General features: G+C 43.6%; 1 protein-coding gene across 2 annotated transcripts in view; it reads right to left on the reverse strand.

The window, feature by feature from the left end:
* The window catches only part of acap3a (ArfGAP with coiled-coil, ankyrin repeat and PH domains 3a), a 315834-nt gene that overhangs the window by 87875 nt on the left and 209840 nt on the right, over positions 1-18119 (reverse strand). For both annotated transcript variants that reach the window (XM_048615183.1, XM_048615182.1), the window contains exons 6-7: positions 9264-9447; positions 378-422 (exon numbers count right to left, since the gene is read on the reverse strand). In XM_048615183.1, coding sequence (XP_048471140.1) covers positions 378-422; positions 9264-9447 — 229 coding nt within the window. The remainder of the gene's footprint in view (positions 1-377; positions 423-9263; positions 9448-18119) is intronic.

Genomic DNA, 18119 nt, shown 5'->3' on the forward strand with positions numbered 1-18119 from the left:
TCCAGCATTGAGAGTGTTACAGTGTGAGTTTATACAAGTGGGAGCTTGTAAGTAGTGTTGGAATGCTTACATGCAGTTGAGATCCACAGCCTGTATTGAAACCACAATCTAATTTTCTGTTTGAGCTTTGTTCTTACAGTTAAGACTGACCAGCTTCTATCCCCAAAAGGCAGTTCTTTATGTAAGATTTATTAAAACATGCTAAGCTAAATCCAGTTTACAGAACAAGTGGGAAAAGGTTTAAAATGAAGGAAGTCTGATTGTCTGTGCAGTGACTTAATAATCTTTTGTTGAAGATCCTGCAACATTTGCCTGAAAGGATAGGGAGCACTGAATACTCTTAAAGGCAGCAAATAAGCATTGGAGGTCAGTCTTACCGCATCTAATATTTCAAACTTCTTCTTTGCCTGAAGAACATTAATCTAAGAAAGAAAAGATCATAGGTTTATTAACAGAGAGAGTGAGCTCTTATACAATAGTTGCTGTAATACTGTTTTATAAATGGTTGGTATGACTACTTTAAAATTCCCTATTTTACTAAGAGCTGTTGTTAATATTTCCTGTTTTACAGATGTGTGTGCTAATACCGTTTTACCATTAGCTGGTATATAGAGCTCCCAGCATTACTGAGGGCTCTGGCTGTTTGATTGATCATTGCTGCACAACTTATGTTAAACATGTCAGCAGCGCCACACTGTCTAGACAATGAAGCCAAGGAGGCATCCAAGCTGAACCCTTTGTTACTGTGGAGAACTGCAGATTGACTATATTTTACACCAAACAAAGGGGGAAGGAAGAACATAGCAAACTGGAGGGTTATGTAGGTAGTGAGTGATGCTTGTTTTATATTCAATTTAAGGTACTTCAGAGAAAAAAAATAGTCTATATTTTAAAATAATAATTCATTTTCATCCACAGTCTGAACTGAATGATTCTTTCACTTATTCTAACTGGTCAAAACTGTAGTCCAAATATGGTTCATAAAGGTTTTGAAGTATATTAAATGAGTACTGTCTCCAAGGGACAAAGCTTTATGAAGATTTATTACTTATGCAAAGGAGGAGTCAAGGTAGCTTCCACCATACCTTCTCCACAGATACAGCAGCAACAAAGTGGTGTGGTCATATACTGAACAGTGCCTTAATAAACAAACAAGAGTTCTGACAAATACTGTGGTGCCTGCTTTAACAGAAGAACAGGGATCCTTCAAAACAGGAAAATCATTTAATTGATGTATCAGCTTATTTATTGTTTCAGGTTCTATCCCCCTCCACATTTGTTAAGAAGTAATTCCAGCAAGTCAGCTAACTGGTGAGAGATAATGGGGCTGAATGTATAAGGCGTCTGCAAAAGCAAAATAACACGTGGCTATTACACCTAGTGAACGCACAGACAATATAAAAATCAAAAGAACTGCGGATGCTGTAAATCAGGAACAAAAACAAAATTGCTGGAAAAGCTCAGCAGGTCTGGCTGCATCTGTGGAGGAGAAAACAGAATTAATGTTTTGGGTCCGGTGACCCTTCCTCAGAACTCTGAATTTGAATTTTAAAAAATGTCTGGAATTAAGAATCTACTGATTACCATGAATCCATTGCCGATTGTCAGAAAAACCCATCTGGTTCACTAAAGTCCTTCAGGGAAGGAAATCTGCCACCCTCACCTGGTCTGGCCTACATGTGACTCCAAACCTGGCAATGTGGTTGACTCTCAACTGCCCTCTGAAATGGCCAGCAAGCCACTCAGTTGTAGTTGTACACCTCTAGAGCAAAGGTGGTTGGACTTTAACTTGGGTTGCCTGGCTCAGAGGTAGGAGCAGTACCACTGTACCACAATTGCTCATTCAATCTCACTTCACTTTGCCTCACTACTCACTCAATCTTACTTCACCTATTTTTTTCCTAATCAACCTGTTCAGAGATATTATTGTACACCTCTAGAGCAGGTGGAACTTGAACCTGTGTCTCTCAGTCCAGAGTTAGCGACACTACCACTGCTCAACAAGAGGGGCCCTCAGGCTCACTTATAGCTGTAAAAGGCTATCACGAAGCAGCTAAGTGATTCCTGTGCCTTTGCAGCAAGTTTAACATCAGCTACAGATTTGAAGCGGAGAAGATGTTTGTGGAGCGTTGTACCGCCATCAAGTGTCAAGTCTTGAAATTGAACTCGTACGGGAGCTGAAATATCAATGGGCAGTATCAATATTGCACCGAGTCCACGGCATCAGTACGCGATGTGACACAGGGCCGGGTGTCAAAAAGAGGCAAGCACGTGGAACACCTTACCACAAGAAGTCATTGAGGCTGATTTTAGGAGCAGCTGCTTAAATAGACGAGGGAAGAATGAGGGAGTATATAAACACACGTGGTTAGGAACATGGCAAATCTTATTAGGAGTAAGGGAGATGCAGTTTTGAAACAAAAAGGTGAGACATTGAAAGACAAGTATCCAGATCGAGGCATGCAGAAACAAAAGAGAATGAGAACAGACAGACGGGAAAAGGCAGCGAGTGGTATGAATGGATCAGATTTACAGTATTTGGAACTTTGAGGGAAATCTGACCTCAGTGAATGTAACAATTTCTAGCTGTAACATTTTTATGAGAGATAGAGATACAAAAGATGAGTAGCCTTTTCGTATTTAAAACCACAATAATAGATCTTTTTTGATGAGGGAGCTCAGAGCCTGTCTGATCTATAATGGAGGATCTGTTGGCAAAATATTATAGACAAGTGAAAACATTAACACAGATTTTTAGGCAATTAGAGAAGGCTGGAATGGCAACTGAGTTGTATTTGAGGAGATATTATCTTCACGGGGTTAGACTGGGATAATGTGGAAGTTTACTGTTGGAATGGCGAGGGGAGTTTAGAATGAATTCAAAGTTGCTTCCTCGTTCCGTACGTTGCACAGTCAAGAAAGGACGTGCAATTAGGCTGATCCTGGATAACGAAGGAAGGCAGAAGAAGGTAGAACACTGGAAGAATAATGATCATAATTTAATGATATTCATGTTTAAATAGTGACATCAGTGAAGGAGTTGAGCTGCATTTTACACCATTTCAGGTGGAAAAAGTCATGATCCAGCCCAAATGAATATTTGGGGAAAAAGAAAACAGATCAAAGAGTGAACTGAGAAATATTTTAATCAGCGATGGGTAAAGCCCAGTTTAGGTATATCACTCCTCAGAATGGGGTTTAAACAAGAGCTAGGTGGTTCATATAGGGGAATGTAACAGAACAGCCCTGAAATATCCGGAATGGAAAATACAGGCAAGATGGAGCAAGAAAGAAGGCTGGCAATTAGTATAAAGGGAAAGACAAAGGAATTACAGGAAAAATAAGAACTGATAAAGTAGAGGGGTGTCTTATTCCAAGGTGCTTCACAGGAGGGTTATCAAACAGAATCTGACTCCAAGAAACATAAGGTGACCTTCAGAAAGTTGGCGTTGCCCAACGAAGAGACCTTGGAATGCAGGTTCATAGCTCCTTGAAAGTGGAGTCACACACAGACACGATAGTGAAGGTGACTGTTTGGTAGACTTGCTTTTATTGGCTAGTGCATTGAGTATAGGAGGTCATGTTGTGGCTGTACAGCACATTGGTTAAGCCGCTTTTGGAATATTGTGTGCTATTCTCCCTGCAATAGGAAGGACGTTGTGAAACATGAAAGGGTTAAAAGATTTACAAGGAATTTTCCAGGGTTGAAGGTTTTGACCTGTAGGGAGAGGCTGAATAGGCTGGGGCTATTTTCCCTGGAGTGTCGGAGACTGAGGGCTGACCTTATAGAGGTTTATAAAATCATGAGGGGCATGGATAGGGCAAATAGTCAAGGTCTTTTCCCCAGGGTGGGGGAGTCCAAAACTAGAGGGCATAGGTTTAAGGTGAGAAAGGAAAGATTTAAAAAGGACCTAGGGGACAACTTTTCACGCAGAGGGTGGTGTGTGTATGGAATGAGCTGCCAGAGGAAGTGGTGGAGGCTGGTACAATTACAACATTTAAAAGCATCCGGATGGGTACATGAATAGGAAGGGTTTAGAGGGATATAGGCCAAATGTGGACAAATAGGACTAGATTAATTTAGGATATGTGGTCAACATGGACGAGTTGGACTGAAGGGTCTATTTCCGTGTCGTACAGCTCTATGACTCTATGATTTTATAAAGATTTGGTCAAAGACGCAGTTTAGGAAAGGGGAGGAGGTTAAGAGGTGGAGACTTTTACACAGGCAATTCCAGAGTTTGGGGTCCAATCATGTGAAGGCATGTGGTGGACTGATTAAAATCAGAAATGCTCAAGAGGCCAGAATTAGAGAAGCACAGATCTCCCAGAGGCCTGTAGAGCTGGAGGAGAGTACAGAGATGGGGGTAGGTGAAAGAGGCTATGGTCAGGTTTGAAAACAAAGATAAGAATTTCAAAATGTAAAGCACACATTATTCTTCCGTAACCTGCCTACTACTCTGTTTCGTGTTGGGAAGAATGGGTCTAACCTGGAGCTTATCAATTTCTTTTGTTAATTCATTCACAGGGTGTAACTGGTTGGGCTAACATTTATTGCCTATTCCTAGTCACCCAGAGGACAGGTAAAAGTCAACAACATTGCTGTGGGTCTGGAATCACATATAGGCCAGACCAAGTAAGGACGAAAGATTCTTTCCCCAAAAGATATTAGTGAGCCAGATATGTTTTTCTAATAATTTGTGGCAATAGTTTTTATGGTCGTGGATAGTCATCATTAGATTCTTAATTCCAGATGTATATTCCTTGTTCTACCATGGCAGGATTTGAACCCAGGTCCCGAGAACATTACCTGGGTCTATGGATAAGCAATGCAGCGATAATACCCCAAGCCACTGCTGCCCTCTTATTAAAGTATCTCTCACACCTGATCTGCACTTTGATTCAACTACTCCAGGTTCTCTCATAATGGAAGGCATGAGGCTTCTGTTAATTCTAAGGAGATAAAATTGACTGTCCTTCAGAAACAGATCTCATGGATTGATTCAATGCTAGATATGAAGCCCACTCACCTGAAATTCATGCTGTAAACAAGAGGATAGCTATGTGCTATGCCAATGACAAAGGACACAGTCTGCACTGATTTAATGAGCCTTATCAGAAACAAAGTGCTTTCAAAATAAGTCTAACTAATCATAAAGGGTTGCATCATGAGAATTGGACTCCAACTAACTTATCATCAGTCTCATCCTTTTTAGAACTGGCTCACACAACAAACAAACAGGCGTTCAGATAGACATTTCACACGCACTATCAAAAATGTAAACTGTCTGAATACTCAGCACTTGCTAGTTCCAGTCAGATGGATATGGATTTATTTTCTGCTCTTCTGATCATTCTTGCAATAGCCTTTAGGGAAAATAGAAAGTGTAAGATAATTGGCAAAAAATCCCAAGGGAGATAAGGAGTTTCTTTTAAAAATTAATGTTGCAAGCTGTTGTGATCTAGAATGCACTATGTGGAAGATGAAGGAGGCAGATTTATTTGTGGCTTTCAAGCAGGAAACTGGATGTATATTTCAAAGGAGAAATGTCCAGGGGTCTGAGGAAAAAGGAGATTGGAACTAATTGGACAGCTTTTTCAAAGAGCCAGCACAAACACAACAGACTGAACAGCCATATTTCCACTGTTTGATTGCATCAAAATAGGAAACACTCTCAACAGCAGGAAGACTTTAAGCTTTGCTCCGTTTTGAGAGATGGAGGAATGTTAGCTTTTATTTCTGCTCATTTTTAATATCTGGATCAATTAAATACATCTGACAGTCAATTCCTCTGATAGTGTCAGCCCTCACCATTAAAAGAAATCAATCCACTGAAGTCACAGGAAGACAAAGATATGGGGGAAGGTGTGGGAAATATTTTCAGAAGTAATGAGGATAATTCTTTGTTCCTTTTCTTTAAATTAAGGGCTCAGTCCTTCATCTGACACTTCAACATGGAAGTATCTCATTGAGATGATACATTGCTGGCTTCATGGAAGATCAGGGATATGGGTATTTGCTGCCATCGTGTGGTAATTCAATGTATAGCACAGCAATTAAGAATCCCTAATCTTTTCAAAGTGTCATCACCCATTTTCATTGGTCTGATGTATTCAAAAAATCATCAGTATTTAAGCAGCTCCAAGCTAAGCAAATAAAAAAAATATTAATTTGTTGCTTTGTTCAAGAAGGTTGATCACATGCAGATTAAAGCAGCTCCCTTGTCTCCCACCTTTACCATGAACACTCAGTAGCAGCAGTTGGTGCCTTTAACAGAATCCCTACATTGCAGAAAAAGGCCATTTGGCCCAACAAGTCCACACTAACTGTTCAGAGAGCATCTCACCCAGACTCACCCCCACCACCCCCCCATCATTTCCCTGTAACCTTGCATTTCCCATGACAAGTCTACCAATCTGCACATCCCTGGACACTATGGGCAATTTAGCATGACCAATCCACATAACCAGCCCATTATTGGACTGTGGGAGGAAATTGGAGCACCCAGAGGAAACCTGCACAGATAAGGGGAGAACGTGCAAACTCCACACGGATAGTCACCTAAGGCTGGAATTGAACCCGGGTCCCTGGTGCTGTGAGGCAGCAGTGCTAACCATAGTGCCACCCCTTCAGCAATTCTACACCTTCTACAGCAATTCACCAAGGCTCATTCAAATACATCTTCCAAATAAATGGTGTCTACCACCAAGAAGAACAGGGGTAACAGATGCACGGAAACTCCACCAACTGCAAAACAGGCACCACCCTGATTTGGAACATTGTTACCATTTTGTCACTGTTGCTGGGTCAAAATCCTGCAACTCACTCCCTAACACCACTGCAGGAAGTTCCTGGGTTGCAAACAGGTTCCATTGTGGAGTCTGTTCTCAAGTTGGTTTGTACACAAGTTGGAACGCATTGCAGAACAACATAAAGGAGCCATTCATAAGTACAGGAAATGTCATGTCTCGGATTTTAAAATTACACCCCGCACCCCCCACCCCCAACAAATCATGGTCACGTTCATAAGTAAGAACATTGGTAAGTCAGACATCCATAATCCCTATGTATTGGTGTCCCTTCACTCCAAGGACTGCATGAGTTCAAGAAGGCAAGTCACCACCACTTTCTCCAGGGTAGTTAGGGATGGGCAATAAATGCTGGCCTAGCCAGTGACACCCATATCCCATGAATGAAGAAAGAAAATTCTCTAAGCCTGACTCTAACTCAAGCACTCTGCACAGAGGGAGTGCCCTTTTTAGCTAAAAGTAAAACGTTTATGGAAGAGTAATGAATTGTTAGCAGCTCAATCTGTTCAGTACATTGCACTAACCAGCTTCCTACTGCTTATCCAGCCAATTTTTTACAATATTAGTTTACAGGATTGGAGTTATTGACTGAGAAGAGTCTAGTGTCTGTGGCAGGTATACTTCAGGTAGGTGCCAGTTATGTGTATCTGGTTGCTCCCCAGCAATACTGTGGTGTACTGTGGGCCTATCTGGTTTGAATATTGAGTTATCGAGTCTGCCAGAGCATTGACCTGGTTCTGATCTACACTTCGGGGGCATTTCAACCCAAAACACAGACCACACCTGACCAACAAGATAATCACTAAATGGTCATTGCACAAATGCTGGCTTGAGATTGAAACTGAAGATTCCAAAAGATCCTCAGGAATGGCTTGTTGAGCAATTCATAGCCCTCTTCAATTCAATTTGTAGCTCACCATAAAGAAGCAGAAGACCCCAGTGAAAGGAGCCTCAGCAGTTAAAGATACAGAGTTACAGTCTTGGCCTTACTGTGATGGAATCACAACAATGCCAGGCCCCAGATACACAGACTCATATTCCAACAGCCAACAACATAGTAAAGACTGAGATTCCAACTGATTCTCAACAGATTTTGTATCAATTCTAGAGGTGTCTCCATCAATGGTATTCAATTCAGTGATTACATTCGGTTTCTTTCGATGAATAGATTTCCAAATGATGTCAAAATTTCCAGACAACAGGAAGGTGCAGGGAGACCCAAATGATGGCTTGGTGCAGAGCAAGCCTCACTCACTGGCAGCTGGACCCTGTGCTGGAACAGCCACTTGAGGGCGCTGGTGGCTGTAGGAGTGGTCTGTGCAATTTCTGTACATGTAATCTCAGGGCAGAGAGCTGGCAAGGATTGTCCTGTTGCACTGGTGTCTTCCAATAGTCAGCACCATCAACAAAGCCCATTACGTCAGTTACTGGGCACTCCCTCATGTTAGCCAGTGTTTGAATCACAACATTAACTATATGATTGTGAGAAACCCTGCTAATGGGCCCCTCAAAAGTCCAATACTCGCTGAGCATTTTCTATTCCAGTTCACATTGTTCTTGATGGAATTCCTGGTCTATTGCCTTCAATCTTTCACATGAGTTTCACAAACAAGCAAAAATAAAACCCAGAGCACTTAAATCACCGGACCCGAAACATTAACTCTGTTTTTTCCTTCACAGATGCTGCCAGACCTGCTGGGCTTTTCCAGCAACTTTGTTTTTGTCACTCGAATCACTTTTCTGTGGAGGACAATATTAGAAATCCTTGAAAGAAGTGGCTGGAGGCTAGTCAGAAAGATTAGAGCAGTGATTTAATGAGGTGACTCATTTGCTGTCATGAAACACTGCTTCATCCTATCACTGCTGCAGCTGAGTGTTTTGCTCCTGTTGTGTTAACTGCTTTAATATACCTTATGGTTATCCATTACATCACTCTCCCTACAGACTCATCCCTCACTCACTTGTGACAAGCTGCTCTGCTGTAAGTCACTCCAATTTTTATTGTTAGTGACTGGGGAGCTCTCTCTCGTGAGATCCTGTCTTTCGTCAGTTTTCTCCTCCCCTCGCCTGAAGGTTCAACAGCCACTGGCTGCTATCTGTCTCAATAATCCCAGTGTGCACATCGAATATCAGCAGGCTATTCAGCCGCAGGCATCATCACAGTCAGGCCTGATCTGGTCAGGTTCAGGTCAGCACTGGGCTGTGAGCAGACGTGGAGTTGCCTAATTTCAAATGGCCCAGGGGCCACAGTAATAATCCACCAAAACGACCAAACCTTCTTGCACCAAAGCTCCAGGTAGAGTGTGGTTCAGACTGGAAAATTCTGACGTAAATTTGAACCTCAAGATGGAGAGGGCCACATGTAGCTCTGTTGCTTTTCCCTACGCAGCTAACCTGGGTAGTGTGTGCTTCACAGAATCTCCCAAGCCCTGGTATTTTGTCTTGCTCCATACCTGAAGAACATAGTCGAGTGCCAGGTGCCGGAAGCACTTCCTGGTCATTGTTAATGTCCCCGTAGCCTCCTCCACCTCGTGTGTCTTGTTCCTGGTAGCCTGAGCATTTTTGATCAACGCCAGGTCCATGTCCTCTCTGACCTTGTCGAAATGCTTCTTTGTCTCCTTAAACTTCCGAACATCTCTGTCGTTGGGAAAGAAACACAAACGTATGTCACTTGATTGTGGACTGGGCTGAATATAAAGGGATAGGTTCGATAACTCACATGAAAATATCTCATTCTGAAAAACTAAATTACAGCCCATTTGATAAACTGGATTGAACCAAATTGTCATGGATGAAAGTGGATATTGGGCTAGCAACAGGAATGGGGGCTTGAATATGATTCCAAACAGGGAAAGCAATGGCTCAGTGAATTATTGTGAGACTGTTAATCAAGAGACCCAGGGAATATTTTGCAGACGTGGGTTCAAATCCTGCCACAGTAGATGGTAGAATTTGAATTCAATTAATAAAAAAATTTGGAATTAAGTGTTGATTGTAGGAAAAACCCATCTAGTTCACTAATGCCAATAAGGCAAGGAAACTGGTCCGGCCTACATGTGACTCCAGACCACAGCAATGTGGTTGACTCTTAACTAATTAATTAGGGATAGGCAATAAATGCTGGCCTAGCCAGTGATGCCCTTATCCTGAATGAATGTAAAAAGCAAACTTATAGCTCATGACATTTACTAAAGAATAAGCAACTGGATAAGATGGCAGCCTGACAGACTGGTTGCATTGGGCGATGGGGTGCAGTAAAGGGGAACAAAAATGGGGAGAAAACGTTGTCTAGTGACTGAAATGGGAACATTCTGCTTTAGATGTGGCTCAGTGACTGTTAAAGATGGCATCTACTGGCAGGCCACAGTCAAATGGCAACAAATACAATGTCATAACTTTCCACTCTGTAGGATCTGTGCCAGTAGTTGGCACAAGCATCACTCATGGGCTCACTATAAATACGCACTGTATTAAAGTCCATGCAAAAAACTCTCCTAACCTAAAAGCATCTATGGTCCGAATGAAACCCTTTTACCACTAAACAATGCTCTGATTCTATCCGATTACACAATTAAATCTTTTCTAATCAGAGACTGGAAGGATAATCAGAATGAATCGGATGTACAGTTCTCTTAATGGCCAGCAGTCACTTTCCTTTGATTCCCTGCCCTTGTTTAAGGGATCAAGTCACGACTGTCTATTCTAATGACATTCAGTAGTGGTTTTTGGTAACATACCTACTCTATGGCCCCCCTCCCACACCATCAGTCAGATGTTCTCCACTAAATTCATGGGACTCTCTCTCTGCAAACCTCCCCCCTGCCCACTTACTGTGAAGAAATCATTGAAATGCTTTCATTGAAGCCTCCCCAGTTCTGTTCTAAATGAAAAACCAAAAACGCAGTTCACTTTAATTAAGCAGTGGCTCCATTAAACTGAGTCCCTTGCTTCCCTCGCAAATGGACTTAAAAGTTCTCAGGGCAGTATTCCAACTAAAAACTAGTGAGTTTTCCCCAGTGTCATGGACAATATCTATCCCTCAATCAATATTAACAAAACCCATTTTACAATCATTCCTCTTGAGCTCTCTACCAGGAGTCAGCTCTGGCTGACAGCACCGCAGAGAGGCGAGTGTCAAATTCATCCCGGTCAGAACAGGGGTCAAACCCCGTGCTGTCAGCACCAGCCTGATACACACCAACCATCTAGCCAACTGTACCAACCCACGTTCAGTTCTCAGAAATGGTCACTGGACCCGAAACGTTAACTCTTTGATTTTTCTTCACAGATGCTGCCCGACCTGCTGAGCTTTTCCAAAAATTTCTGTTTTTGTTCCGACCCGCAACTGCGCTTTTACAGGCGTGTTGTAGTCTGGAGTTATGGACAGTGCTGGTCCTTTCTTCCCACCATGTGGCTGACCAGGGATCTCCCCCACTCTTACCACCTGCCAATGGATGTACTTTGGAAGGATTTGCAGGTTGATGCTCAATGAATGTGCCTTCCCTAACCATCAACTCCTGGAGTAGCATCAAACCGGAACTTCTAGCTCTGAGATGGTGCTGCTATCTGGTGGACCACAACACTGCCTGTGCAATCATTAGCACACTGATCTTTGTTGGAACTTGCGGTGTGCAAACTGGCTCCTACATTCGAACAGTGACTAGACTTCAAAGATTCTTCATGGATTGGATGCCCTGATATTGTGAACAGTGCTATACAAATGTTAGTGAATGTAAAAGAGAAACTATCTCCCTTCCCTTGTGTTACATTTAAACTGATTAATTATGCAAGCTGCAACTTGTACATGTTCCTTTTACGTTTCTCTCTGCATCTACTCATCCCAAAATAGCCTGCCTTTAATGAATATAGCTGCATGGTGCATGTACCTGTTATCACTCCTCAGTGAGCTCATTAAACACAATGTGAAAAAGCAGGAAAGTGGAGTCAAGGATTGTCAGATCAGCCCAAGACCTCAATAAATGGCACAGCAGACATGATGGGCTGAATGGCCTACTTCTGGTTCTACATCTTATGGTCTTAACTTAGACTGAACCCAGTTTAGTGTCAGGGAGGGGTCAGTTGGATGACCCATCAAATGCACCAGCGACAAACATGCCTAGAACAAGTAAATAGCGTATTTCCCTTCCTTCCCTTGTCAGACTTTCACAAGGACCATTCCCTCCAAGATACCCTGGTCCACTTCTCCTTCACTCCCAACACTTCCATGCCACCTTCCCCTGCGATCGCAGAAGGTGGAATACCTGCCCGCTTATTTCCTCCCTCCTCACTATCCAAGGCCCCAAACACATCTTCCAGGTGAAGCCGCACTTTAACTGCACTTCACTCGATCTAGTCTATTCACTGCTCACAATGTGGTCTCCTCTACAGTGGGGAAAATGGTATGCAGAATGGGTGTCTGCTTTGCAGAACACCGACGTCCTGCCTGCAAAAAAGACCCTGAGCTTCCAGTTGCCTGCCACTTCAACACACCATCGTGTTCCCTGGCCAACATCTATCAAAGGTCAATGCAAGCTGGAGGAACAGCATTCATTTCGTGCTTGGAAACCCTGCAGCCTTCTGGATTTAACATCGAGTTCAACAATTTTAGGGCCTGAGCACCTTTCCCCATGCTTTCCCCAACTCCCTCAACACACACCAGGCCTTGTCATCACATGGGCTGCTACCACACCCAACTTATTGTCAGCTACTAATAGCCCCCATTTGCAGCTATTCATTCTTCTGGGCTGGTCTTGTCCACTCCTATGTCTGCCCTACTGTTTTTCTCCGTCTTTGGCTCTCTCTGCACCTATCATTTACTCTGCCGGCTCCACACACCCCATTTTCTGCATAAAGACCATCCTTTTATGAGCTACCATCAGTTCTGAAGAAGGGTCACCAGACCCGAAACATTAACTCCGATTTCTCTCCACAAATACTGCCAGACCTGCTGAGCTTTTCCAAGCCACCTGAGCAGATATTAGTTAACCAAAAGTTTGGACAAATTTGTCTCAAGGGAAACGAGAGAGTGGAATGGCAGAGAGGTTTAGGGAGGGCATTCCAGAGCTTGGAGCCCCAGTAGCTAAAGGTACACTCATTAATACGGAAGCAAGGGAGAATGGGAATGGGGAAGAGATGAGAGTCAGAGCAGCTCAGAGATCTCAGACAGCTTGCGGGATGGATATGCCTCCAGAGATTGGGAAGGGTGAGGCCAGAGTGAAGTTTGCTCACAAGGTTGAAAAATGATCAAATTGAGGCAGTGTTGGATGGAAGGTCAGAGAGGTGAGGGAGTAGTGAACAGGATTTGGTGAGAGTCAGGATATGGGGGAGTGGAGTTTACAATTTACTTCAACAGCAGGAAATGAAACTTTACATTTCACATTGTCCTCACTATTTCAACTCAGATTCCTCAAAATATTATCCCGAGAGATCCCCATAGTTGCACAGACTCCTAGCACAGCACCGACGGAGGTCTTTCAGCCAATTCCTGTTCATTCCGGTCAATAAAGATCTGACAACTAATCCCATTTTCCAGCACTTGACCCATAGCTAAATAAGTTGACCCAAAGGTCAAGGAATTGTAATTATCTTAGATTTAAAGTAATTGGTCAAACATACAAAAAAAGAGGAAAAAAAAATCCTTCAGACACAGTGCGTAGTCATAAGGTCTGGAAAGCAGAGGCTGAGTGTGTGGTAGAGACAGGTTCACTTGGGAGGAAACCGGACTGTTATTTGAAAAGGTAGAACATGTTGGAGGTGGCAAGGAAATGGGATGAGGCATATTGCTCATTTGGACTGTCAGTGTAAATGCAACCGACTCTTTCAATGCTGTGACAATTCCGAGATTCTGCATTCACAGCCAACGCAGTTTTAGCAGATCAACTTTCTACTCAGGAGAAGAACAAAGCTCTGCCTTTCCCTTCCCCCACCCCTAGCACTGCTGCTGTGTTCTCAGTCAAATCAACGCTGCCATAGCAACAACCTCCTTCCCAGAAATAAAGCACTGCCGTCCATTCATTTGCTAAATGCAAAATATCACATTAGCTGCTCAGGTTAATTCCCCTTGACATTCACAGAGTTTGGTTCCCTCAGCCAGAGACCAGGGCTAGCATTAACATTGCTGAAATCAGATGCGTTCAGTTTACTGGTTGCTGAATGTTAGGGGTGGTGTCAACAGAGAGAATACTGATTTTCAGAATTCCTTGAAAGTGATTATAACCCACTGGTGTTTCTATTGACAGGTCAATCGTATTCAAGGCTTCACAATAATCCTACACCAATCCTGGCTCCAGATAGAAAGCTGGAGACGGTCTTATTCACAATACATTCAATGGCAATTAATATTAGGCTGACTGAGCTGGGAAGGACCAGTCATGGGATACCAACTCCTCCAGGAATGACCTAGAGGCTGAAGATTTATCATCCCAGTGACTCTGGAGAAAATTCATAGGGCTATTCAAAAACAAAATAGTGTTTGAAACACTTACTACTTATGAAAATGTTGGGAAGTAGCTAAAAAGCTGTTTCATGGATGGGCAGGAACCATGCAACTTGGTCCTAAAGAGTCTTTGCAATTTCCCATTTGTTTGGACAATGCATTGCTAAAATGGGCATAGTCAGGAACCAAAGGTGGACAAGCATATTGGAAGCAGGAAGTCACATGATAAAACCTCCAGGGATAATTCAAGCAGAGTTGGTAGGCTTCTCTGATAATGTAGCATGCAACAAAAAACAGAGTTAGTTAATCTAATTGGAATGTGGCTTAGGTTTAAAGCAGGGTTAACCATCCAGAGGAGGCTATGCAGTGTAGTGGTAACCTTGGAGTCAGATGTTCCATGTTTAGGTTTCAATCCAGGACTTGATGACCAAAGAAGGTGCATTCATAGCACCGCCAAACAAGAACTTGTAAATCCTTCTCTCGCATGCTAATGGTGGGCAGCGAGAGTGGGAGAGATTCCTGCTCGGTGTGGGATAGAAAGAAAGCTGGAGCTCTACCATCACTCTCCATAGCTCCGAGCTACAACACACCGTGTTGCCACAGAAACACAGACTCCCTGGATGGGTTGAATAACCAATCTGGTACAGATTGGTGCCGATGGATTTGGTCCCCATTCTCTCTGAAGCAGATTTGGGACTTGCCTCCTTGCCCCATCCATCGTGAAGGTTGTGGCACTGTAGGGAATGTGGGCAGAAAGCTGATGTAGAAATAACCAGGGCTGTCACTTATCCTGTGGCTGGTGCTTACGGGACTGATTGAGTAAGGGATACGACTGGCCTTTAGCTGTGGTCAGTAAAGATCCTGTAGATTTGCTGCATCAATCGTGAGGAATAGTGTCATCAACAGGGTATCAGAGGACATCCAATAAACATTGAGTTTTAAAGGAGCAGAAAATACTGAGCAAGTCCAACTCAATTCTTGATGAATTTTCACATAAATGGATAATTTACCTTTCGGATACTGACAAACCTTCTGTTTATTCCTGCCATTTTCTATTTCCATTTCATATTTCCAGCATTCATTGCTTTCTCTGTCTCTTCTATACTGTGATTAAGGTTAAAATGAAGAGGATAGCAAGCTGGGAGAGACTTTTCCCACCTGAATTCCTTCACAAGCCACTGGATGGGGGTGATTATACTCAAAGTCTGACAAGGCAGGCAGTTTGGGAAATGGATGCGTCAGTCAGTCATCCACACGGCCCTAACTGTAAACTCACTCACCCTCATTGAATCCTCTTTAAGAAAACAGTCTTTATTGACCATGTGTTGGCACTTTGGGAAGTGCCTAGCAAAAACATCAGGTGGAGTCTTCCAGTGATGTGAGCTACAGTGAGACCTGTTGTGGAATTGGACGAGAAGTCCAATGAGGCCTATCTCAACGTTGGGAGCATTGTCCTTCCATTCTTATGTGTTTGACAAGTGGTGCAGTGAGTTTCTCAATGAGCAACAGTGAGCTGCCAATTAGAGGGGGATTATTGCTTGTTAAACACCTTGTTAATTGGTCCAAACGGCTTTGTTCATATTCAGCTTCCCATTTTATTAAACACGCCACACAAGTGAGATGTCGAGATAACCCAGGAAATCAGAGCGGGCACCTGGTGAATTCAGCTCGCTGCTTGCTACAAAGGACATCAGACACCAGTATTTACGGCACCAGCCACATGCACTCTACATCCGTCACATTGGCATACATGATGTGCCAGGCCTTAAAAGCATCCTCATAGCACATCTCTGATTTATTTTTTATTCATTCACAGGATGAGGGTGTCACTGGCTAGGCAGCATTTATTGCCCATCTCGAATTGCCCAGAGAACAGATAAGGGTCAACGACATTACTGTGGGTCTGGAGTCACAGGTAGGCCAGGCAAGGTAAGGATGGTAGTTTCCTTCCCTAAAGGACATTAGTGAACCTATTGGGTTTTTCCAACAATTGGCAATGGATTCATGGTCATTGTTAGGACTCTTAATTGCAAATTCTTATTGAATTCAAATTTCACCATCCCGTGGTGGGATTCAACCTTGGATCCCTAGAACATGACCTGGGTCTCTGGATTAACAATCCAGCTTAACACCACTAGGCCATTACCTCCCCGTATTTACAGTACAATTTCCACTTCGATGCTGCACTGGTAGCTATTATTATAATGTTGCAGCATAGACACAAACCCAGCTGCTGGGCTGGACCAGGCTTCACTCACTGTTAGAGCACTCACTCACTCTGAGCCTACCAGGATGCTCAATGCATTCTTGCCTTGAATTACCTTGGCTTGCCTTATTGTCCCTTCAGCCAGTGATACCAGGCTCCTGTTACTGATATCTTGCCGTGTCATTTAGCACAGACACAAAGGCAAGAATTTTTCTTGGTTGTCAGTAGGCCTCAGTCAAGTCCAGGGTGTGGGGGTTGGGGGTGTTGCGCATAGCCTTCAGTCAGAGGGTCCCGACACAGTAAGTCACAGGAAACTTCTGACACCAGTCCATGGGCTTGGATGCAGTCACTCACTCAAAGTGGTTTAGAGTCAGGATGCTGTCCACTTAAGGCGCGAGGAGCCACATGTCTAGCATCCTACCACCTGTCTTGTCTCCTTCGGCACCACTGGGGGCTGTTTTCTTCCTGGAATGAGGGACAAGCAGGTATTTAGGAGGTGAAAGTGTGTGGCTCCTGTTGGTGCAGATGGGGAGAGGTGTCCCAAGCGAGCGAGTAGGCAGTGCAGAGGCAATGCAGGGATAGTGGTGTACAGGATTCGGGTGGGTAAGTACAGGCGAGAGAAGATGTTGCAGGCAATAGTGAGAGGGGTAGAGTAGGAACCTTGATGGGATGTGGGTACAGTGCCAGAGATGGAGTGAGTGTGAGGTATCAGAGAGAAGGTGGTGGCACTTACACTGCCAGAGTGGAGGAGGACATTGACTTCCTACCTACAGGGCTGGGTCTTTCTCTGGCTTGCTGAGTGTGCTCTGACATGGGTGGCAACCTCAGTCCAGGCTGGCATAGTCTGGTGTCATGGCCTTCTCTGCTCACCCTTGGGAGAGATGAAATCTCACCTGTACACCACTCCATCCAGCAAGGTTTCCGGGACCCTTCCACAAAGCAGAATGCGAAATTTCTCCTGGTCTTCCATACCTGGGGCAAGTGTCAGGAACCGAGTGGGGCAGTTCTATACTGACACTGTTTGTCTGAGTGCATAATGGGCTCTTAATGATGCCATGGGCACAAAGGATATTGTTCTCTCAGTGGATATCCGCTGACTGGTGAGCTGTTTCAGGAATGGTGAGTGGTAAAATGGGGATTGAATCAGACGTGAAGGAAGCCAGAGGGATGGGCTTGGCTGTTAATGAAGCGAGCTTACTAAGATATGGTGAGAAAACTCAATAGGCTTCATAGCAGAAATTCATCCCAAAAACTTGACTCAACTCAGACTTCATCAAATAAACATAAGGTTCAATCTGTAGTGTCATGGGGAAATTCTGTAGCACTTGTTGAAGTTATGGTTTGAGCTGTGAGGCCCAGCATCATTGGTGATCATTTTATTTTCAAATTTTCTCCCTCTCTCTTCTCTTGATCTGACTTTTCATGGACCAGCATCTTCCTGAAATCTTTCCCAGGTAGCTGTGGATCTTGTTATGGCAATACCCTCTTGAATGGCCTCCCACCTCACAACCACCATCAACTCAAGCCCTTCCAGAGATTTGCTCTCCATTTGAATTCATGTTCTGTTATCCTCTGTGCTTACTGACTACATTGAGATGTTGCCAGACTGGGAGCCGATGTTAATAACCTCATCCCTGATTTGAAGTTCCTCCCTGGCCCCACAAGCCC

The sequence above is a fragment of the Rhincodon typus genome, chromosome 31 (assembly GCF_021869965.1).
Source record: "Rhincodon typus isolate 14 chromosome 31, sRhiTyp1.1, whole genome shotgun sequence".
Taxonomy (NCBI): Eukaryota; Metazoa; Chordata; class Chondrichthyes; order Orectolobiformes; family Rhincodontidae; genus Rhincodon; species Rhincodon typus.